General features: G+C 32.9%; 2 protein-coding genes across 2 annotated transcripts in view; one reads left to right on the forward strand and one right to left on the reverse strand.

Moving 5' to 3' along the window:
• Positions 1–2,803, reverse strand: part of LOC111062648 (5'-3' exonuclease PLD3) — a 111,503-nt gene extending 108,700 nt beyond the window's left edge. The window contains exon 1 of the mRNA XM_039434444.1: positions 2,411–2,803. Coding sequence (XP_039290378.1) covers positions 2,411–2,671 — 261 coding nt within the window. The 5' untranslated portion in view covers positions 2,672–2,803. The remainder of the gene's footprint in view (positions 1–2,410) is intronic.
• Positions 1–25,694, forward strand: part of LOC111045565 (cytochrome c oxidase subunit NDUFA4) — a 97,678-nt gene that overhangs the window by 39,517 nt on the left and 32,467 nt on the right. The window lies entirely within an intron of this gene.

Genomic DNA, 25,694 nt, shown 5'->3' on the forward strand with positions numbered 1-25,694 from the left:
TTTCAATTCGCAAAAAATTTTATTGATAGAGGCTTGCATGATGTTTGAATTATAATGTTAGTATAATAGAGCACCGACAATCCTGATTGAAAGATAATTTAGATGGTTTCCGCTAGTTTTCATAATTTACTGTACCGTATAAAAATAGAATAATTATGGGAATTCTCAACCTATTCAAGATAGAATCGTCCTTTGATATATTATATGTATTATAAAATGTTATTTCCAACATTATAGTAGGCTAATAGTTGGGATGTAGGCTAGGATCGCATTCAAATAAGATTGAAATAGTTTTTGAGAACACCTGCTTCAGGAAGCTCAACTTTTACAATTTTTTATTCTCACTAGAGTAGAAGTATTTTATCAAGACATGCGTCAGTGGAAAACACAATACTTGATGATGTTTTATCCAATCAATGAGAGGTGAGAGAAAATCATTTTGAAATAAGTAAGAATACGGTAGCCTCTTCTTCAATTTATTATAATTTTATATGCTCTATGATATCCTGAAATTTTTTTAAATTTTTCATAAATAAGATGTAGCCTATAAATTAATTATAACAAAGCTGGAGGCTGCAGTTCATACAATTTGCAGGATACATCTGTATTACATCCAAAGTCGACGTGCAAGAAGGTTAATTATTGATTATTTACTATGCTTAAAGCTTGATAATTGGAAAATAACGAATCGAAACCATTATTTCAATTATTTAAGGGAATTTTGATTTGCTTTCTATGATACAAGATCAAAAGCATCATTGTAGGATAACCCTAGAGTGCACTTCAATTATTGGTATCATTTCAGTTATTGGTGATTCAACTTCAAAAGTAAAAGTGCAACTATGCAGAGTATTTTCGATTATTATTGCAGTTTCTAACGACAAAAGGGTTTGTGAATATGCTCAGAAAAAAAGGTACCGGCAGAAAAATATGCATCCCAATTTTTTTGTAGGACCAGAACCCAGGAAGGAGTTTCATTCCATCATATCCCGAGTGTGAGTAGTAAAATATGGAGTCCCGGAAATTTGCTGTTTCATACCCAAGTATCAAACCGAACGTCATCAAACCCCAATAGAAAACAAAAATCCAGTTTATGGCAGAGCGTGCGCCATAAAGCGAAACCTCATTTCCTACCCATCTACAGAAATAGCTCTTCATAAAGTTTACAACTTTTTCGAAATATAGAAATGTGGAAGTGCTCTACTTTGTTTATTAAGATCAATGCTGTTTATGTGAACCTATTTCGTTCACGCCTTCCTGAAGGATTTATTATTACCTACTGTTTACCGTGTATGCTTAAAATTTCCAAGTTCAGATTTTTATGAGTAAAATCAATTATCTAAATACTGTATGAAAAAATGATTTACGACCAATTTTATGAAATGTAATGGGAATTATTGGAACAGATGTCCAACGTAAGGAAAACTACAGTTGAAAATAGAAATTTCTAATAAATCTAACAGACTGGGTAGAAGTTATTGAATACAAATTATGATACAAATCAAATTTGAAATACTTCTTCAATGAGGAAAATATCCATTACCGTAGGCCAAATTAATGAAATCTATACAGTGCAAAAGAATACAGCGCTCTACAACTCAAGCTGTTTTATTCTCTATGGATCATTTGTTAATTAGGAAGAAGTCAATGCAATGAAAAATTGAACAGAAATAAAATGATTTGAATTAGAGATTTTAGATAGAGATATTGCATTAAAATAATCATGGGATATATTTTTGCTTTGACCGTAGGTGGAGCCTAAACACAATTTCTAATTGAGTAGGCTACCTACTATTCGTCATAATATTTTTCTTACAAATATTATATTTCAATACTTAATATAAATTTAATATTACAGCCTATTTTACTAAAATATTCATACATATGATGAAATATTTTACTTTGGAAATTAAGTGTGTAAATAAAAATGAGATTAAAGAACTGTAAAATTTGAAGAAAAATATTGATTTCTTACTTTTAGGGTGTTAAAACTTTCCTCTTAAGTAATGCAGAGGTACCTATTTTTTCCATCATTATTCTAATCGATAAAATCTGAAGAAAAAACAAAGATCCTGACTTTGGAAACTACAGTAATATTGTCTCTTCATATCGATTATGTATTGAAAATACATTCTAAGAATAAAAAATCCAGGCGGATCTAACTAAAAACTCATATGGCTAGAACCAGTAAATTATTAGTTTTAATATTCATCTATAAATCCTACTGGCTAACATGATAACTATTTATTGCGTATTGTAAAAAATCATTTTATATCACTACGGATGAGCAAGTAAATGTAAGCATTCAAAAACTTAGAAGCAAGGGTGAGATAGATAGATAAATGTCTCAATTTCTTCATCGCATTACATTGAAACGCTTTTTACATTACAAGCATTGTGGGTGACCTACCGAAAAACGGCGCTTCTTATTCTTGTCCCTGTTCTGGCTTCCTTTCGGATTAGACGTGGGGATGATGACGACGAACGGATTATCCGAAGGATTGACTGCAGGCGGGGATCTGTAAGAGGCAATCTGATTGTCATTGTTGTCATGCACCAAGATGTGATACGCTTGGCATCCTATTTTGAAAAGCCCGTCTTGAAGTGTTGGAAGTTTCGACTTGGAATTACGCCGCAAAAACGGCATGTGATCGAAAAAGTATTCAGACATTATGACAGAAAAACTACAAATAGTTAGAGATAAATTTCACTGGAAGAAGGAATTTACTAGTCACTTTCGTCACTATTCACATGTCACGATCAACGCAGGGAGGTGTGAAACAACCGTTCTCTTACCCCATCACTCGTGTACTGAGGACTTGAGAAGGGTAGTTGTTGTCATAGTTCCACGAATACCCGTTACCTAGTCACTGTTCCACGCGAATCTGCTACTTTCCACCCTTTCCGCGCATTAATAGTATTTTATGTAAGGGAAAACTTTTCACTTTTTAAACATTTACCTAGTCACTGTTATTTCACCGTTCCACGCATAACTGTTAGTTTACACCCTCGAGCTGTCCATGCAGTGGAATTTGGAGGGAGGACTTAATTTCCACCTTTATTCTCATTTTCTTTGCAAAGCAGAGATCGGATGCAGATATGTTCCCTTACACTAGCATTGCTGTTACTTTTGTCAAAAGATCTTTTGCTGAGAAACTGTTTTTGTGTAAAGAAAGTTTTTCACATGAGAGTTCAATCATGATATTCATCTTAAATTTAATGAAAGTGTGACACTGACACTATCAACCCGTGTGTGAGCAACAACATTATTCAAATTAGGAATTGTTTTAAATTATTTATTCAAAGTTATAATGCCAACTTTAATTCTTTCTAATCTGTTTTTATATGCATAAAATGAGCTAGTCATTATTTTCCAATACTGTTTTATTTGCTTAATTGTTACTGTAGACTAATCACAATCTAGAAGTAATGTTATAAGACTAATTATACAGTTCAAGATTATGAAAATCACATCATATTCAATATGATTCCCAATTTTTCTTTACAATGAATAGGCTACTCATTACTTTTGGTTTAATAAAAATATTTGCTTCCTGATGATGATTAGTATGAAATAAATTTCAACTTCAAATATGAATATAAAGTTTAAAATGTTGTGGAGATACGGTACCTCGCCTGTAATATTTTTGTAAGAAATAGATTTATCAATATAATTCATCCCGCAAGGTACTCCCCACCAACGAAAGCCATACGAATTTAGGTACTTTTTATCAATAATTTAGTAAATCCTTTAGAACATAACATATTTCCTCATGCTTTTTGTAATTATTTCAGCAATCTGACACATAATAAGATTTGTTTCAATTCTTTGAACATTTTCTATAAACAAAGCAAGCAAACTGAAACAAATAATAATAATGGACTACATAACAGCAGTTGTATTTCATACCCTCAACCCTCGAAACATATTTGACAAAACGTAACAGGTAATCACAATCACAACAATTCTCCAGGATTCATATCATTGCATTGCAACCCCTGGTAATATATCGAATTCGTCCCCTGCTGGTGTTAACTTGGCCAAGGTCTGGTGATAGAGCAAAGGTGTGTGAGTTGGGAAGGGGCGATTCTACCCCACAAGGGGGTTGAACAACCCCCCCATCCATCCATTCGGTAACAATTCTAGTGCCAACATTAACCACTAGTAGCTTCCTAAACCCCCCCTCCACCACCATGTGCGTGCAACATGCTATGTAACAGCATGCAAAGAAACACCTATATACTAACTAGTAAGTACTGTATATACTTACCTAGCGTACAGTGCCTATATAATAATATGATATCTACTAGGTACCTTTACATAAATGTACTTGCAAAGAAACAGGTATACTCACTCTAGTAGGTATTGTATACTTTCCTAGTAGGCCTATACAGAATATACTTTATAATACTACCTACTATAAAGATGTACAATAATATATATATATATATATATGGAACATAGGGGGGGGGGGAGGAGTGAGGGTAAAGATTAACATACCTAGTATGGCGTGCAACATTATTCATCAACCAGCCTGTGTTTTCACTGCTTTCATTATTGTTTTGTTGGAATAGCAAAAGCTAAGTTGAGACTTGGCAGGAATTCTTTAGTGTTGAAGTAACAACTCAATAAATTGGGTGGGTATAAACTGTTCGACTGGAGAGCTGGTCGACAGTCAAAAATGTAAACAAAAATAAACTTGAGTGGAACGATAGGATCGTTCCACGTTTCCACTCTGTAAAAGCTTTACACTTCTCGGTTTAAAGGTTATGTTAACACTGTTTATTGCTTACATGCTTAATCAAAGGTAACTGATTTAAAACTTAACATACTTATATGAAAATAATTTAAAACAATATATATTTAATACGTTACGTAGAGCTAGCTAAAAGAAAAGTTTAAATCATTTTCACATTTATTTGTATTAATGTATAAAATAAATTATGTAGAAGATTATTTAGATAGGCTGTATGTATTGTAGCTACAATAATAAAGTAGATTCTTTGTTAGTAGTACAGCAACTTAAAATAATTTATTATGAATTAAAAATGTAGGCCCATTATGGAAACTAATCACTAACCTAATCACCGGTTTCACTTTGTTAAAACATTATTATTCTAGTACATTCTTATCAGTATTAATTGCATTGCTTATCTTGTTATAAACTTCACAAAATTTCAATTAGATGTACTTTGTGTCATTTTCGAAATGCAATAATGCACTTCAAAACGCTGTTTTTAGCCTTATCTTTGGCGTAATTTTAATAGGCAATGTTACCGGTATTTGGAAACATTGCATTATTAAAAAAAAACTGGAAGAATAGGTAAAGAATGAAATCGGGTAATAGCAATATTCTATTTTTACTAAAATGATTATTACAGACAGATGATTTGTTACAATGTTATTTTTCTCATATTTGTTTGATAAATTTTATATTAATAATCTCTAATTAATGTTAGTTGCACAGAAGCCGGCTAAATTTTAACCGTGATTAATTTCACGAGAACCAATCAGAAAAGGCATTTTTTATAAGACGGTTTGTCTGATAGGCTCTCCTGGAATTAATCACGATTAAAATTTAACCGGCTTTTGGCACTTAGTCATGATTTAACAATGAAACAGACAATCCTTTTTCATGTATTGTTGTGATTGAATGGAATTCAGTTTACTCAGTGGATAGTTATTATTTAAAGGTATTTTATATTGTATTAATTGAACATTGTGTTTGTAAAAGCTCTTGATTTAATAAAAGCATTATTATTGTTATTAAATGGTTATTTTTTATCACGGCTAAGTATTAGCTAAAATCTGGTTGAATTGATTATAAATGTGTAGGTATTACCTATACCAGACTTGTAATAATCTATACCTTTTTAAATTTCAAGAAAGTATCAATTGTAATAATTGAGAATAGACATTTGTATTTTAGAAGTTATCACATCATGTAATATTAAGAATAGTAAATTGTATTTGAGAAAGTATGAATTCAATTTGAGATGCGGTAATAAGATTTGTTAGTCAGAAGTTTCTGTTTTAATTAAGAAATCTGATTGAAAATCCAGTTGATCTTGTTCGTGAATTAAAATTCATGCAAAGAATGCAAGTATGGAATATGACGTTGGACAAGTGGATTATTTTCTAATCTTTAATTAACAACTTCCCAAGTAACTTACATCTTACTATTTCTCAATTACAATTCACAATTCCTAATTACAATTGACAGCTTCCCAAATAAAATTCAAAATTTGTGAAAATATTCATTTTCAAAAGGGTAAAAATATGATATTCAAAGTTAAATATACCGTATCTCTACCAATAAGAGTCAATCATAGGTACGGTATTGGAAACTATGAGCCGAATCTGCAATAACTGGATCTGAATAAACTGCTTGACTTGCCAGATTAGACATCCTATGTGTAATGAAATTTTCATCCTAAATGAAAGTATCAGACAACTCCATAATTCATATCAGAAATACTCTTAGTAATATTTAAGGCAGTTTTGCTACTATTTGGTGGTATCCGTTGGAAGGCTTTTCAGTGGCTAGCTAAAGCTGCGTCTACACCAAAGTTATTAACCAAATGTTTATTTTTCCTTCCTCATAGATTCTATTAGATTGAACATACTGTAGCTTATCATACAAATGATGTGCCTATGTGTTTGTCAAGATCCGTTTAATCTAATAGAATCTATAAGGACGGAAAAATAAACAATTTGTTAATAACTTTGGTATAAACGGAGCTTTAGAAGACCGACCGAGGTGATTATTGATAAACAAGTCATACGGTGATCAAACTAGAAAGATTTCTAGGCCTTTGAAACACTTGACGAGCCAATCCTGTTAATTTATCAATTAATAATATTGATTATTTATTATTTTACAAAGGCGACTTTGTAGAAGTATTGTAAGCCTAGGTGATGATGATGGGATGAATGATAATACAATGAAGGTGGAGTTATGAATGAATAAAAATGATAGGTTATGCTATCCTCTTGAATTGATTTGAGTTATTTTTTCAATCCAGAAATAAAACTAAAAATTTTTATTTGATTAGAAACCGAATATAATAGAATGATGACATTCAATAAACTCGAAACTTGAAGATATTGAGTTATTAAGAAAAATTTTGAACCAGAAATAAACCACAAACTAATTATGACATTTTTTTTCAAATCGGGCAACTTGAAAAACTTTTGTATTTCAGAAAAATAAGAGTTTTTTTAAATAAATATCCTTATTTACAATATTGACTATTCAATGGGTAAAATTATTCAAAGTTCCTACTTTAGGGAGTGTCTCACATCTTCGAGTGCATATTCCTACCAGACAAACAGAAACAAAAGTAGGACATTGTGATGTTCATGAACATGGGACGTTGTCACAGCATTGCGTTTACATTGCAGGCTGATACACAGGCAGTCGAGTCATAAATAAACATGACCTAATAAATTGTATTTTATTTGGTTCAAAGGTAAAAGAAAATGTGTGGGAGTTTATGTTTTGGCTTTTAAATGGCAATATGTTACTGCTGGCAAGCAGCTGGAGCAAATAATTGAAAATGCACGTCCACGATATAGAATCAATGTGTCTAAAAGCTACTTCAAGTTTTGGTTGTACAATAAAAATTCTAACAAGTTTTTATCGAACGTCCAAAGTCTAACTACACACACATCAATTTTTGAATGAACAATTTTTTTTCGTCCTTATAAACTCTACTGTACCAGGAGCTTGACAAACTCATGATCACATCATAATATATGTTTGTCAAATTTTGTTCAATTTAATCAAATTTATTAGGATGGCATAAAAAAGTTCAAAAATTGATGTGTGTGTTACTAGACTTAAGACTTATTCACACAACATATTCCCAAACTTTCATAATAATTTATTGGTCTAGTAGTTTCTCAATCACATATAAACACTCATTTGTCTTTTTCTTTAGGGCTTTTTGTAATATAAATAGAAATACAAATCTCAGTACTCTTTTAAATTATTTTATCACAACATGATTCGTACATTAAATGCCATTTTCAAGTCTGAAATATTCAGATTCATTTTCAAACTTGAAAATGGTATTTAATATCTGAATCATGTTGTGATAAAATAATTTAAAAGGGTACTGAGGTTTGTATTTCAATCTATATTTAAACATTCATTTATATTTTTCATTTTTATATTTTAAACTTGAATTTTTATATTTTATCCAAGTTGTATTATAATTAATGTGTGATTAAAAAATAAAGTGATAGATTTTATAAATTAAATAGTAAGCACTATTATTCACATTAGTCCAATCATATTTTCTTATGACTCTCAATCTATTTCTTGAATATTCCAATGCTGTCTGCTGTACATTATAATTTTTATAACTTTAGTCGAGTCAGATCTGTAATGCAGGAGGAGTAGGTGGGCGAGGAGGAGGAGGAGGAGGTGAAGGAGAAGGTAGAAGAGGGAGAGGAGGAGTTGAGGAGGAGGGGGAATAGTTGGAGGAGGAGGAAGAGTAGGGTGAGGAGGAGGAGGAAGAGAAGGGTGGGGGGAGAAGGAGGGGTTGATGAGGAGGTGAAGGAGAAGTAGTTGGGGGAGGAGGAGGAGGAGTAGGTGGAGGGTTGAGGAGGTGATGGAGGAGGTCAAGGAGGAGAAGGAGGAGGAGGAGGCTTGAGTTACTATTCATCTCAAGTTTATAAACACTTCAAAGACTTCATATAGAATATTTATATATGGTTTAGTTTATAATAAAGGTTTGTGTTAAAGTTGGTGTCGTGTGAACAGAGGTTTGAGCAAACTTGGCTCAAAGCCTTATTGTAATAAACCACTATCACAATAAACCTCGGTTTAGGACTATGATTTGAAATCCATATGTGATATGAATTTGGATTTAACCTACCATATTGTGATGTATTATTATTTTGAAATTGATCAGCTGACTAGTAGTTCAATGAACAGTAGACCTCGCGCAGTTCAAAACCACAGCCTCTTGTAATACTGTCCATCAGAGTGAATTATGTCCTGTCCTTACGTGTCCGTGTCCGTGTAGTTATATAATAATTATAGTTTTACAATTAAAAAGAAAAACAGAAGAAAATAATAACGAACTTAATTAAATATTCTCAACGATTCAGTATAACTAATAAGATTAGAAGAGAACAGTATTTTAGTTAGATTCAGGTGAGTTAGTGAAGGGGTATAAAAAGGGGTATGAAAAATATGTTTATACAAAGAAATAAGAAACAGTTGAAAGAAGAAAGAGTTGGTAGAGCTCAAAAATAATAATTTAATCATCAATTGAGCAGCATAATTTTCACAAGATTTTTTTCACCAAGAAGTCTTTTTCTATTGCATGGAACATGGCAATTTTTCAAATTGCTGAAATCTGGCATGAATATTATTATTTAGAATTCCATATAATAAATTAAATGCTCTTAAGCTGCGTTTACACCAAAGTTATTAACAATATCTTGATAACTTAATCCTTATAGATTTCATCAGATTGAACATAACTTATCATAGTTACACATGATGATCATATGAGTTTGTCAAGTTCCGTTCAATCTAATAGAATCTATAAGGATTGAGTTATTAGCATTTTGTTAACAACTTTGGTGTAAACGTGGCTTAAAGGGTTTTCTGGTTTTTAAGTCTTGGACTTCAAATGTTGACCTCGAAGTTTCAGTGGAAAAGGATATTGGACAAAATGTTTCATACTTTTTCAAATAAAGATAACACAATAACCTTCCTGAATTTATTAAAAATCAATAAGAAGTCCTGAAGTCGGATAAAGAATATTATTTGCTAGTAGCAGTCACCGTGTCGAACTTGATATCTCTGCAAAATTTCATGACCATTGGTCGAACGGTCTAGGAGGAGTATCCCAACAAATAATAACAATTTCATGTAGTATAAGAGCTTTGCTCACCTTCGGCTCGCTCAGAAATTAGAAATGGAAAATAAAAATTTACATGGATAAGGCGGAGCACCTGCAATTCTTAAGGTGCGTACAGATATACGCGCAGCGAACATGAGCAATTCACTTTTAATCAGCTAATAATAATAATAATGTCGAGTTACCTGGCTGGCTCAGGTCTGGTGACAGAGTTTTCAGGTCGCAACTGATCAATTTCAGGGCCTCTGACATGACCTAACGACTGCTTTTTAGGCAGCCGGGACCGATGACTTAACGTGTCCATCCGAAACAGCTGATGCCAAGCTTTTTATATCTGTATCTGTGAAAATACAGATATAGTCAGCTGATTAAAAGTGAATTGTTCATGTTCGCGGCGCGTATATCTGTACGCACCTTCACAGATATGGCACTTGTGGCAGGTGATGATCTTACCAATGTCAATTTATATTATGAGCTTGATCAAAATTGTTGGAGTGGTTTTTGAGAAAACCGCGGTTTTTTATATAATTTTGATAGAACTTTGAATCGCAACTATTATAAATGCTGAATAAATGCTATATTTTATGTTGAATTCATCTGAATGCAGGTACTGCTGGTGGCGGACATACAGAGATTTTTACAAGTGCATCCTTCTTCTTTCTCCATTCCTCAACATTGTCACCAACTGTCGGCTTTCTTTCTACAAAATTCTTGGGAACCCTTCTATTATTCAATAGAATAGTTTCAACTATTCAGGTTACGTGAAAAAACTCATTCCTGGTGAATTTCTCAATCGATATTATTATGAAGAAAATTTTCTGCAGTCAATATTATATTTCACTCACACTCATTTATAGAAGTACAGATAATTGTAATAATAAGCATATTTTAATACTCTGTTTAGAAGTAGATAATATTCTTCAATGTTGAATAGTCATAATGCTATATTATAATGCTGTGATTAAGCCTATTGAAGAATAACAAGATTACAGACACTATTGGTCAGTGTGAAGTTAGCAGAACATTTGTCAGAAGTACATTAGAAAACGATAGTTCTGGATGCAGACACAATAGTTCTATAGTTCCTGATAGATATGATCAATAGTTCCATTGATATAATGGAAAAAAATGATTTTGAAAGAATGCACTGCCAACTTCTAATAAAAATCCTATTCACCTCAGCAGTACACGTAGAAACGCTTTCATGACTGTTACAATAGGAGATATGAATGTATAAGAAGCCACTTACATGACTGGTGGGTTCCAATCTATTAGTCTATACCCTATTATAAGCTAAAATCTTATCTATTATAAGCTAAACTAACGATCTATACAGTTTTCAACCAATTCCATTGATTAATGTGGTCTGTGGCTAGGGTAAATAAATGTCAAATTTGTCAAAACAAACCTAAACTAACGCTAAACTAACGATCTAGACTATTTTCAACTAATTTTATGAAAATTCCCAGGCTGGTGTGAAGTTGGCCCGGAAAATTTGAAGTTTCCAAAAATTTGGTATTCAGAAACCTAAACAAACGTCAAATTTGTCAAAACAAACTTAAACTAACGATCTAGACTATTTTCAACTAATTTTGTGAAAATTTCCGGGCTAGTGTGAAGTTGGCCCGGAAAATTTGAAACTTTCAAATTTGGTATTTAGAAACCCAAACAAACGTCAAATTTGTTAAAACAAACCTAAACTAATGATTTATAACACTTTCATTGAGAGGGGTGACATCATCCGGGCCAACTTCGCAGACGTGCTAACTTCTGTTGAGAGCGTACCATGTACTTGTCGAGCGGAAATTATGAGGTAATATGATGGATGAACGTAATATGATGGCATGATGCGTTATCCTATTGGAATTCATCATATTTTAAAAATAGTTCTTCTCTGGAGGCTGCAAAGGACCTGGCTACTTACAACCATTCCGTCTTCTGGCAGCATCTTAGTTGAGCCCAAATTATGAAAGTTTAATGTGATAGCTGAAGACTTGATTCATAAATTTTCATCACAGTTTCCTTCAATAATTCTTACCTGGGGCAGCAAAGGACCTCATTACCTACATCCTTCTCCTCCGCTGACAGCATGATTTTTTATCCCAAACTATGAAAATGGTATAGAACTGAAGCCCAGAATTGTTTTCATTGATTCACACTTTCCACTTTCCAATCTGGACGTAGTGGAGCTGGCCTGCCAAATTTGAAAACTTTTAAAGTCTCTCACGGTTGAATTTTTTTGAGACAAATTATGAGAATAGTATAGGAATGGGCTCCATCGAATGAGACCAATATGAAAAATATTCAATATCACTCTATTTATGAATCTATAAAAGATATTAAATACTTCACACAGACACATAAATACATAATGCAGAACTCAAATAAAGTTCAGCATGATAATACAATTCAATAATTTGATAGTAGATGGTAAGGGAAAAAACCACTGGCGTGAGATGACTCTTGATCGCCAGTGTGAGTAGGAAAATATTAAATTTAAAGTTCTCTGAAATATCTTATACTAAACTACAGAACTCTCTTCCTTATTCATATTTTATGCAGTGTATACAGGATATAGAACACATTATTCCATGGGAAATCGGATAAGAGAATAAGAAGTAATTTTGTCAATAACTTTACTATAAATAGTTACTATAATGACTCAATTTTTCCATTTTCTAACGTTTTACTTGAAAAAGTGAGTAATTTTCGGTTAAATTTTGCATTTGAGTAAAACATCACGTTCAATAAATGACTCACATCTCTATTCAAACAGTTGAAAATGTTGTCTGGTAGTCTACACTATTTTTAGTTGTAATCCTCGCCTGATAATTTTGAAAGCTTGTAGAACTTCTTGATCTGACGGATTCTTCTCTTCAGATTCGTCACAGTCATCATCATCATCAGCTCTAAGAATTGAAATGTGTGACAAAAGCAGAAGGATGGGAAAGTCCTGTCTACCTGCCTGTTCTACGAATGACAGGTTTTTGAAATTCTATTTCCAGTAACTTGCATTCAATTTCCAACATGTGTTTCAAACTCTATTCACTGTTTACCATCCTATCTTCTCCCTACCTGAACTTGTCATTATTTTTAGTTTATTGACCTTTCTGCTGAAACTAAACAATTCTGACTGTTGGCTTCTTATTCACACTACATTTTGTATGTTGAAGTGAAGAGAGATAACTTTGTAGTTGAGAGGTCCAAAATTCGTTATAGAAGAAAATAAGGAGCCAAAATTCTGAAATGTCATGGGACAAGGTAAAAATATTTGTTGCTTAGAAGAATTTATTAAGTGGTGGCTTGTTATAGAGAGGCTCGACTGTATAGCAATTTGAATATAGTGTGCTTGTATAAACTGTATAGCAATAGGCCTATATAGATGTAGTAAATAATATATAATAAACAATATATAGGAACATAATTGACCGAGCAAAGTGAGGTCTAAGATTTAAGTCGACGGTTTTGCATTTCTCTTTATGTTTATAATTATGTTCCGCATTTACGGCGAAACGCGGTAATAGATTTTCATGAATTTGACAGGTACCTTTTTAAGTTGTGGGTCAACGTATATACAAGGCTTTTGGAAATTTTGCATTTCAAGGATAATATAAATGGAATAGGCGCATCCTTCATACACCAATATTAGAGTAAAAATCACACTAGAATATTATTCATCATAGATCAGCTGTCGAGAGGATTATAAATTGCATGCAATGACGCAAGCAATTTAATATATCAATGTAAATTGAAGAAAAACAGCTGTTGTTCGATTAATATCATCGATTAAATCTTCGTTGAATAAATGAATAAACGTAGGATCTCATAGGCCAGCTCAGAAAATTATGAGCTGCATAATCACGTCTCCGTGGTTGGGAACCCACCTGAAATTTCGATCCTAGCATAAGTAAAACTGCAGGTCTATCAATTGACTGAGCGAAGTGAGGTCTAAGATTCAAGTCGACGGTTTGGCATTTCTCTTTATGTTTAAATGTTCATATGTTGCGCATTTACGACGAAACTCGGTAATAGATTTTCATGCAATTTGACAGATATTCCTTTTCAAATTGTGCGTCGACGTATATACAAGGTTTTTGGAAATTTCAAGGATAATATAAAAGGAAAAAGGAGCCTCCTTCGTACGCCAATATATTAGAGTAAAAATCAGACTATAGAATTATTCATCATAAATCAGCTGTTGAGTGGATTATAATATAAATTGCATGCCATGACGCATATCTCAATGTAACTTGGGAAAGAAATCATCAGCTGTGTAGACTATTGATTGCATGCCTCATTGAATGCAATTTTTATGCACTATTAAATGAATTATTGATTGCGTGCAATTAATAACTAAAATACCATAGTATTGGCTCTCAAATTTTCTCTGCTTTGAACTCGGGCTGTCCTGTTGCCAGTATGTCTTGAAGGAGATTAGCTTTTGATGTTAGCATTTTTGATACACCAACCCGAACAGCCATTAGCCGTTTTCACACCGATATCTTGCCGACACGACACAACAGGATAGAATTTACTCTGATGGACAGTATATGAGGAGGCTGCGGTTTATAAACTGTGCGAGGTCTACTGTTCACAGAACTACTAGTATTATACTTCGGTCAAACCAAGTCTACACATATAATAACATAACATAATATATGTTAACATAATAAGTTCTTGTTGATCGTTGCTCATGCTTGAGAATATTAGCAATTTTTGTAAATTCGATTGATCGATCCAGCGCATGTGTATTACTTCAAAGTATTAGCAATTATTTTAAGTTTAGGTTTCTCTGAACCACGCAGCGTTATTGTGGGTTCTGTCAACCGTGATACGCGAAAATCACGCGTGTGTGATAAAAAAGTGGGTGTTTTCTCTGACAGCAACCTCGCAGCGCGCGATTATATTTTCAGTCATAGGCAACATAGATGTCCAACATGTTGCTGTAGCTAATGATCTATTAATGAATTTTGTAAATGAAAATCCATTGAACTTTTTATTGACTGGGGATAAGAAGGGTTTTCTATAATTGTGATTACCAGGCATCTGTTTGATAAAGATACCAAGTTTAGGGAATATTTTAGGCTTTCAATACATTTTGTTTTATGAGGTACTGTTCTGTGAATAGTAGACCTCGCGCAGTTATAAACCACAGCCTCCTCTAATACTGTCCATCAGAGTAAATTCTGTCCTGTGCTGTTGTGTCAGTGGCATATCCAGGGGGGATATGAGGATGTATCCCCCCCCCCAACGAAATGAGACCTACATTTATTTCGTGGCCCATTCAGCAACTACTTAGTTAGCTTTCTTTATATTGTATGAGTCGAACAAATATCTAGGAGATGAGAGAATAGCACGAATAGCAATAAGCTAGACAGTGAATGGTCTAGTATATATATGGACTGAGATAACATGAAAATAAAAAGATAGCACTTTAAAGTGAGTCAATTTTGTTACTTTTCACCATCTATTATTTTGAAGAAATTCAATGTAGCTTATATTTTTTCAGAGTTGATCATAGTTTATTGAGTTTCAAGTATGTGGTTGAGAAGACAAGTATGGCCACCTATAGTAGTTCATATCCTTAAACAATGCACCTGCAGCTTCTTCTACCCTTAAAATTTCCCGGTTATGATAAATGGGGGTAGCCTAATTTCCATCGTTAACAGGGGAGATACATCCCTGAATATTTGGGAAAATTGTTTATTCCTCTCCCCTAGAAAAAATTCAAGTTCAAGAACTGAAGTAGAAATTATGAAAAATTGATCAAAACAGTTAATGAAAAGTATCTAATTATGATTTTGGTATTATTTATGCTTACTTTCTGTTTTATTATTATATACTTTTGTTTATAAAATTATGTATTCTCTTTTATTCGTTTTGAATATGTATTTGTTGTATGGCAAATAAATGATTTGATTTGAATCAAGTTGAAACCTATTAGCATTATTATTTTTTGGAACAATTGAATTACTAGTAAAATTCTTGAGTGCGCGACGCAGAGGGAATTACAGAGATTGCGCGCGTGAAGTCAGAGAAAACACTTCCCTAGCAATAGCTGCAGCAGACTTTTGCGTGATTACGTCAAGAGAAACCTAGGCTTTAAAATGTAGTGGCTAGTCGCGCATGTAAATTCTATTAGTCGATCCAGCGCACGCGCATTACTTCAAAGTATTAGCAATCTTGAAATGTAATGGCTAGTCGCGCGTGTAAATTCTATTGGTCGATCCAGCGCATGCGCATTACTTCAAAGTATTCATAGTGGAATTGTGGAACGCTAGGAACTTCAAGGCCATCTCTGTTTACTGTCGATCGGCTCTCCCATCGAACAGTTGGGGTTCCCCCAATAAATTATGAGTATATAATTTGAGGTGTCACACACATTTTCTATTTATTATATCTTTGTGAAATGATTTGGAAGAACAGAAGCAGACTATCATTTGCGACATTAACTTTAATTAGCCTTATAGCAAATCAGCACTATGAACATTTGAAAGTGAATTGGGAGTGGAAAATAATATATTATTTTTTTAATGGTTACGTACCGTGGCATCCCAATAATATATTAATTTTTAAAAATACCATGTTTGGGACCTTGATTTTTCAGTACCTATATGATTAAGTAGATTGGATATTAACTCGAAGCCTCTATTAGTTTATCAGTAATTTATATTAATTTTAGTTTAGATACAATAATAATATATTAAAAATGATGTGTTCAGGGCCTTAGGCCTGTACTATTTATTTTCCTTCCTGTTAAATAGTAATTAAATTCGTGTTATCACGACATCAAGCATGAGTCTGTAAATATAAAGTATTTGAGAGTAATAATGGAGTGTGATAAATCTGTTTTTTCTTTTCCGATCATTGTATTGTTTGTGCTAACCTAATAAATAATAATGAATAAATGATACTGTTAGTGTATTATGAAATGAATGCAAGACTGAAAGGTAATCGGACCCAATCATCAAAATAGTAATAGCAGATTGAATTTGCTTCAAAAACTGGCCTTTGCCTAGAGGGAACATATTTGACCCTGACTTGTCATCTACTTCTTTGTTGGAATCTCAAATGTGATACATACCGTATATCATTGGAAAATACTTTATAAGAAAAATCAGATATAGTTCTCATCAAATATTATTAATGTAGAATCACCTTGAGATTTCCTTGAATGATCAACCAAGAATCATTCCACGAATAGGGGAAAACAGAAAACAGTTTTTTGCTGAATATAGATCGAAAGTTTGGCCTTGAAATTAGACTTCACACAAACACAGGAAACCTGTAACCAATGCAACCTGTAGAATGCGATGGGCTACAACTATCAAGTCGATGATACGGCCAAAATCGATTTTCCTATTCATGATACCAATAAATTCAGCTCACTCAAATTTGTTTACTTTCACCCATCGTGATTACGATAACCTTCCGCCGTTTCAAGCGTCGTTCTTGTGACATGACATTATTTCTATTCATCCCTGAGCTTAATTAACTAATGGCATGCTCTACATGAACACAAAAAGCTTTCAAGAATTAGTTAACAGCATAATGTGGTATATGCGACATTCATTTTTGTAAGGTTTACTCGTTTCTTTTTCAATTAGACTAGAGGTGCACACAAACATGTCAAGGTGGTATTCTGCGTCAAAATACAATAAGAGTAAAATTTGAATAGAACCATTCTTGGATAAGTTTTGTCACCAGCCACCTCAAGGATGATTGTTATTCGTGTTGGGCTGAACATTAAATATGGGTTACATAACGGGAGGTTTGGTCTAATTTGATATGCTAACATGTGCTAATCAATTGTTCAAAATTTGAATAAGCAAATTTGACGATCATTTGTAGTAATTTCAGATTATATTAGGTGGGAGTGACTGTCACGGAAAACTAAAAATAAGGCTAAGGTCGCTTCTAATGGGATTATCCAAGTGTAATGAAACAGAAACCAATAAAAAATAAGTAGAAAATTGTTTTTGTTCATTTATAAAAAAAATGTATTTATCATTTTATCCTCTTATTATAGGAGCTATAATTGAATTTATTAAATGTATAAATAGTAGTTGCAATGTCATACTAGAATGATTTATTAAAACTGTTTCTGGATGACTGTTAGAAAGATTGCTTGTAAAATTTTACACTTTTTATTGCATAACTACAAAATTTGAAAAATAAGGCAATCCTAAATACTTCGCTCCAGAAATGAATGACAAAGTTAATGTTGTTCAATGGTATAAATTAGATTTGTGTTGGAATATATTTCAAAATTATAGAAAAGTGAGGATTGGACAAAACGACGATTGTCATACCAAACTAAAAATAAATAAATGTTTTTACTGGTAGCTAGACAAATTCTATATAGAAACTTTTATCGAATCTTCAAGTTCAATAAGTTGCCGATTGTTAAGAACGTTCTTAACTGTAAATACTTTTTTGCTACGTAACCAATAATATTCAACCCCTAATTTTTTATGACAAGAAATGGAAGACATAACTTATTAATATGACGTCTTCAAATTTACAACATATATTTCAAATTGAAACTTTCCTATATTGAATTTTATCCACTAAGCAAGAGTTCAACCTCATCTGAGCTTATTTGCTTTTCGAAATAGAATAAGAAACTGTAGAAATCTAGCTCCTGCTCCCCTCACTTCAAAGCCCCTTATTCATTTTTGTAAGATATGCCATCTCAAGGACTGGGGCAGCTGACATTTGAGAAATCGATAGACTGCACCGAGCCAAAGTACCTAATGGAATTGGTCGACCTAACCCAAGTCTACAGGCCATCATACACTCTGGCACAAATTGAAGTTTATGAAACGGGTGGAGTGGCTTTCGGCCTGGCATTTTCTATCTCTTATCTCATCACTAACAAGATTGCAACGCAAAACTTCAGACAAAAAATTATTGTAATTGTGCTACGAAATTCATTCCACTTCTGTAGTAAAAACTGTAAAGTAAATCGTTGAAAGATTTAATAATCAAGATTTCAACTCATGTAGGCAATTTCGGCAATAAATCACAATAGACTGCTACATAATTAATTTTCATAAATTTGGAAAACTTTCTGAAATATACGGTAACTTTCAACTTACAAACATATCAGTTTGAAGTTAACTACAGATATATATTTACTACCCTATACATTTTTATCAAAAACCTTAAGAATTTCGATATGGATTAACTACGTTTATTATTTACTATTTTTTGGGGTCATTTTATTTATGCTATTAAGAACCGATCAATGAAGGATTGCATTGCAAATTAAGAGCAAGCTCCTTATGTTTTAAATTCGACGAGAAAACAAGGCAAAGATAACGAAAAATATAGAAATGGAAAAGAGGAAAAATAAATGTTGGAGAAGTATAGGATGTAAATATTCTCCATCTGTGCCCCGCAGCATGTGGAAAAAGTATGTGTCAAAACGTTCTTTGACTTAATCATTCTTCTCTGCGTAATTTTGGAAGACTCATTACTTTCCTCCTACACTGTTCTTTCACCCCTTGGAAAAAAGGGTACATATATCTCTTGTAATACTTGTGTGGAGGGGGGTCAATAACCTTACTTCTCTTTAAATTAATATCCTTCCACCTTTGTTATTATTTTGAACCATATTCAATAGAGTATAATAGTAATCCTATTGAAAGAGTCCGTCCGTATCGTCAGGAGAAGATACATTTCTATAAAAAATATATTGCTACAAATCCAGTTTGAGAAAATTCTCGTCTTGAAACTCAGCTTGAATAACAGCTCAGTTACGATGTAATTTTACAACTCAGCAAACATTTTAAATGGAAATTTCTTTTAAAATAGACTTTATTCAAAAGGGACATTAAATTAAGCTAGTTGGACACACATAAATTTTTGGACGATCGATCTTTTGCCGTTTTTATGAAATCTACCTCAAACGGAACTTGGCAAACTCATGAACACATCATCTGTTTGCCAAGTTATGTTCAACTTAATATAATTCAATGTGGACGGCAAAAGTCGTACATCCAAAAATCGATGTGTGTGTAACTAGACTAGACATTACCCATGTAATGTAGCATAACTACTTGTACTATATGAACCTGAATTTGCTGAACTGAAATAACCTGCAGCAGAAGAAATTGCTTGGATGAGTTTCAAACACAATATAAAAAATGTGAGACATTCGAAGAAAACATATAAAAATTGAGGTAGCCTGCCATATGTGAGTATAATTATTAAGGACTGAAAAGACTTAACCTTAATCCAAATTTGGGAGAGGAATAGCACAAGTTTACCTTATTTTCTCTCTCCCTCATTTTGATGATGTACTTATTGTATCAATCAATAAAGAATAAAAATAAGATTTTTCTGATTTCGCTTTCCTTCTCATGGAAAAGGACTAGCCTACCTCCCAAACAGCGAACAAAAATATGAAGAACTATATCGAATTAATCCATCCATCGGAATGTACAAAAGCGAAGATTGGTCAGAGTTGAAAGCATGTTCTAAAAATGATAACACCATTGGGACTTTTCCACTATTTGTACTTTATTTTTGTCAAACAAATCCAGTGTAGTAACTTGGGACAACGCCCTACTCTCTGTAAATAAATTAGTGACTATCACTATAATTGGAGGTCACGCTAAAGCAAAATGCAGGATCAAGTGAATATGTCGGTTTACCTGTAAATGAATATCGTGCTTTGGATTATTTTAGAATACTAAGTTATATACGGTTGGTAAAGCGATAAAATGTATAAGCAAGGACTCATTTTAAAAGTTTAAAAACCTGATTGAATTTCACAAAAAAATCTAGGCCTATAGTAATTTGATAAGCACAAAGAACTATATCATGAAGCATCAAACATGATTAGAGAAAATGAATAATATTATATACGAGATGTTCAAGAAGAAGGATCAGGAATCTTCAGTTCATTTGAGTAACATACGTTGAGCGTTAAAATCCATTTTAAAACCTTGTAATCTCATCTCATTCTGAATATCTTTTGAAGAGAAGCAGTAGAGTTCTCATTCTCACTATTAGTAATGCTGGATTTAAAAAAAATGTACTGTATTATTTATGGCTAACAACTGGCATAGAATAAGTGATTTTTTAATGTTATCCATCGGCTTTGGGCTTCAGTATGTTATTCTTACTTTGAATCAAAGTTCAGCATGAAGGAATAACTAGAGAAATATTATTCCCATAACAAAAAAAAAAAGATAATTCCAAATATCTGTGGCATATTATTAATAGTCAGAGAATAAAGGCTAATGGTTAAACTTTAAATTAATTTTGCCTATTTATATTTTTTTCTACTGCAAGATCTAGGTAATCAATATTATGGATCAAATACTGGAGTATTTAGTTGTTTGTGAACACAAATAATTGAATACCGTACCGAGTAGTTTGAATAACGATGAGTTTGGGGACAACAAATCTCACAGATCTAGATTTTAGGGCGAAAGTGTTGCGATAGCATCTCTATTGCTACTGTGAAATGCAAAAAGCCATTTGTCAGACTTGCTCGTGACACACTCAAGTTGAAATGCACGTGCATCCAGATGACACATATTAAAATCGATCCTCCAGCGAGTTTCAAGTATTCTCTGTAAATAGAGCACCTACCGTACTTCCATGATCTATTGCAGCATGCATGTACGAGAGTATACGTTCAACGCATAGTTTTCTGCTATATCAGCGCCCAGCATAACTACCATCACTCATGGGGCAAAAGTCGATAGAATCTTATTGAAACGAGATTAAAAGTCTTCAGATATTTCAGCAAATACCGAGAAACGCAACCTATTTTATTTTAGATAAAAATTTTTGAAAGCTGTGATATTTAAAGGAGAGAAAGTGCTAATGATTTTGGTGGGTGTGATTATTGATGACAACGTTAACAGGGGATGAATGAACAATTTAGTTTACTTTAAAAGAATTATAATAATTATAAAAACAAAAGGTTACTTACTTTTATTATTATTGAAACTGAAAAATGAATTTATAAACAAAATATGTACCGTAATTGGCCAACTCGCTGTAAATTCGATAACTTGTTTATTTTGGCATTAATCGCGAAAAACGCATATTAGAACAAATCCAATGATATACTGAATGTATTAAAAAAAAAACTCCCATGGTAATTCGAAACCGTTTATGATCTGGAAAGAAAACAGAGTTAGCACTTCATCAACCCATGACTCGCTTATTAGACCACTTGAAAATTTCAGTTGCCACTTTTTCTTACTTTCATAATGATCTTAACAATTATATTTGAAAAGATTATCCAACTTGAATAGAAAGAAGTGTACCGAAAATGGATTGTGTGAGTGTGTTAAATGGATTAGCTCTTTCATTAGTCCAGTATTAGCTTTTGTTTTCAACTTGAGCATTTCTGAGGGCGCTTTTCCTAGCAAACTCAAAATTGCAAAAGTGATTCCAATTCCCAAAAAAGGTAACCGAAAATTGGTGGAGAACTATAGATCAATTTCACTTCTTTCTGTGTTTTCAATTATTTTTGAGAAGCTGATTAAAATTCGTCTATTGAACTTTCTAAATTAATCCAATTTTTTCTCTAGTAGTCAATATGGCTTTAGGGAGGGCTTGGGAACTGAGTTGGCTCTGAGGAAATTTTTCTCAGAAATATGTTCAAATATCAATAATAAAGAGATTAGAAGAGTATCAGGTTTGCTTCTGGACATTCGAAAAGCCTTTGATACTGTGGACCATTCTACACTTGTCAGAAAGTTGGAGGCATCTGGAGTTCGTGGTCTGCCACTAGCTTGGTTCCATTCATATCTTACTGGGCGTTCCCAGGCTGTAAGCATTGGCTTGAGTTCCAGCCCGCTTCTGATGATCGACTGTGGAGTTCCACAAGGCTCTGTGTTGGGACCAATTTTATTCTTGGTTTACATCAACGACCTGTATCTGGGCCCCTTCAGAGGAAGTTTTACAGTGTTTGCTGATGACACGGCACTTTCTTATGGTGCATGTTCTGATGAGGATTTGTATGATCAGATGTCAAACGACCTGCACTTGATTTCCATGTGGTTCGGGTACAATAAATTAAGCCTGAATCTTGATAAAACCATTTATTTGAATTTTGGAATAGCCTCTTCTTTCTTGCTAACCCAACCTTTAAAGTTCCATCATGTGGGATGTACCAGTCGTGACTGTGGTATCATCAATCAGTCAAAAAGTGTAAAGTATCTTGGCATTACTGTTGATGACAATTTGATGTGGAAAGGACAGATAGACGGCATGAAGAAGTACCTGCGTTGCTTACTGCATAGAATTTTCAGTTTGAAAAATATGTGTCCAACATTTGTTTTGAGAGATCTTTACTTTGCTCTTGCTCAATCTCGCCTTTCTTATGGGCTGGTCTGTTGGGGAAGTACTTATATAACTCACTTAAGGCCAGTAATGTCTCTGAAGAAGTCTCTAGTTAGAGCAATTGCTAATCAAGAGAATGTTGATTTTCTATCGTCATGCTAGGTTATGAAAATCATGCCTCTGAGGCACCCGTACGTCTTCAAGGTCCTGTCTGAATTCTATTGGTCTAGTGGAAATCAAGGGGCAACTTTGGGACATGAAACTGGAATAATGAGAACAAGGTTCACTGATAGGTTCCCAATCCCTAGACCCAATAGCACTTTCTTTCAAAAATCTTTTTGTTTTTTGCAAGGCAGGTTTTTCAATCATGTGCCACAGGATATAGTTTATGCTAATTATCCTCTTCCTGTTTTCAAGAGAAAAATAAAAAAGGTAATTTTTGCTCTCAATATCGATGTCATTGAAAGCTGGTATCATATTCAGAGATAAGATTATTCATTTATGTAAAAAACCCTTGATAAAATGTTTTAAAATTAGCATGTAAGTCATATTGAGTTATCATGCCTTTTAGTATGTATTCAGTGAGGTTCCCTGCTAATGTTCTACTATTGTAGTAATTCAATAGGTCTAATCATTTTGAATATCCTCAAATTTTTCAATTTTTAATTGCGTAGCTCCATCTCATTTTATACTTTTTTGTTACAAAATGTTTCATCTTAGCCTAGTATAATTAGTTATGCTCTCGTTTCATATATTATTTGCTTCTTATTTTCTTTTTATTTTTGTCAATATTCTAATATTCATTATATTGTTGTTGATATGATACTCCTGTGCGCGGACGGAAAATTTATTTTCTTTGCGCTCAGTAAATTTGCCATAATTATTATGATTTAGTTTTAAACTTTTATTGTATTATTGTTTTATTTACAATTAATATTGTGTTTCCAACAGTATGTCTGTATTTGTTTTTATGGCAAATAAAGTCTATTCTATTCTATAATCTATTAGCCTACTACCGGTACTAGAAGCAGCGAAGCATTTAGAATCAAACAATATAGGCTATTTTAATAATTAGCTGAATTGATAACATAAAATCACAAATGAATTATGGGGAATTCATAACACGATTCAGTTATTTAACGAACAAAGAAATGTGAATGAATATCAGAGTAGCACCATAGACTAAGTGAACTAAGTAGAGTAGGGTTAGATCTGTGGTAGCACTCATTGCCGTATGATCCAAATCTGTTAAGATAATCGTTCATTATTAAATTATAATTAACTACTACAATTCAACTACCTGAAAAAATTGTTATGTCCTCTAGTGACTGAAGAAAAGAAGAAGTTGACTTACCGAGAGGGTTGTTGAATAAATCGGATCGCATGTGGTGTCCCAAGGCAATTTTCAGAGCATCATACACATTGCTTCTGCAAATGCTTTCTTGCAAATATTCTCGCCATTGAAGTCTAGAATATCCATATGTTGGAAGGATATTTCTAAGACTTCTTTGTCAGTAAATCTTACTCGAGTCGTAACTTACAAGTACTCCTCAAAACTATGATCCAATTCTTGTTGGAACTGCAGGATCTTCAACATCGGAAATGTTAGCGACAAATCTTCTTGATATTGGTTAATTTATACATTAAGAAATTCAGTACCAATAATGCTGTGAAAATAAAATAAAAAAAGAATTAAACTTGTAATTATGGAGATTATTGGATAGAAAAACATTTCTGCATTGTGTTGTTGTATTTTTTTAAAATATGAATATTTTTAATAGTACCTAATTCAATATAAGTTCAATCCTTGAATTCAACTTTTCTATGTATTGATACTAATGTGTTGAAATATCATACCAGTACTAAATTTTCATGTTTTCGAAACAATAGCAAAAATGTGCTAATAATAGTAAATTATGCTCTAATATAAACTTCCACTACCTATATGAGTTTTATAACCATGTAAGTAGACTGTTATTCTTGAGTTTACTCGACGAGCACTCGATCTGATTATTTCAGATATTTGAATATTATTCATCAGTTTTGTGAGTTTGAAAACCCACCCTGAGCTGTAGGAGCTAAAAAGAAAACGATTTGTTTAAGATATTTTTTACCTAAATCTGGATGAAAAATAGCACAAGGACTACCTAATTATTTTATCTACCAATTTTTTTCATCATTGTCATGTACCGTGAATGAATGAAATGAAATAGTTATTTGTATATCTAGAGTGAAAAGTACTGTTTTTTCTCCCCGAGGGAAAAGCTTAAAGCCCGAGGCAAAGCCGAGGGCAACAATTTTCCTGAGGGAGAAAAAACATTTTTCACTCATGATGTACACAACATTTTTCCTCCACCTACATTTTTATAAAAACTGCAAATAAAATAATTTTTAAAAACTTACGTGACCAGTAAAATGTGTTACAATATAACATAAAAATTAAACAGCTTGCTTGTAATCACACAGTTCACTGCCGACAGCGCTATGCGCTATCTGTC

Source organism: Nilaparvata lugens, chromosome 8, assembly GCF_014356525.2.
Source record: "Nilaparvata lugens isolate BPH chromosome 8, ASM1435652v1, whole genome shotgun sequence".
NCBI lineage: Eukaryota > Metazoa > Arthropoda > Insecta > Hemiptera > Delphacidae > Nilaparvata > Nilaparvata lugens.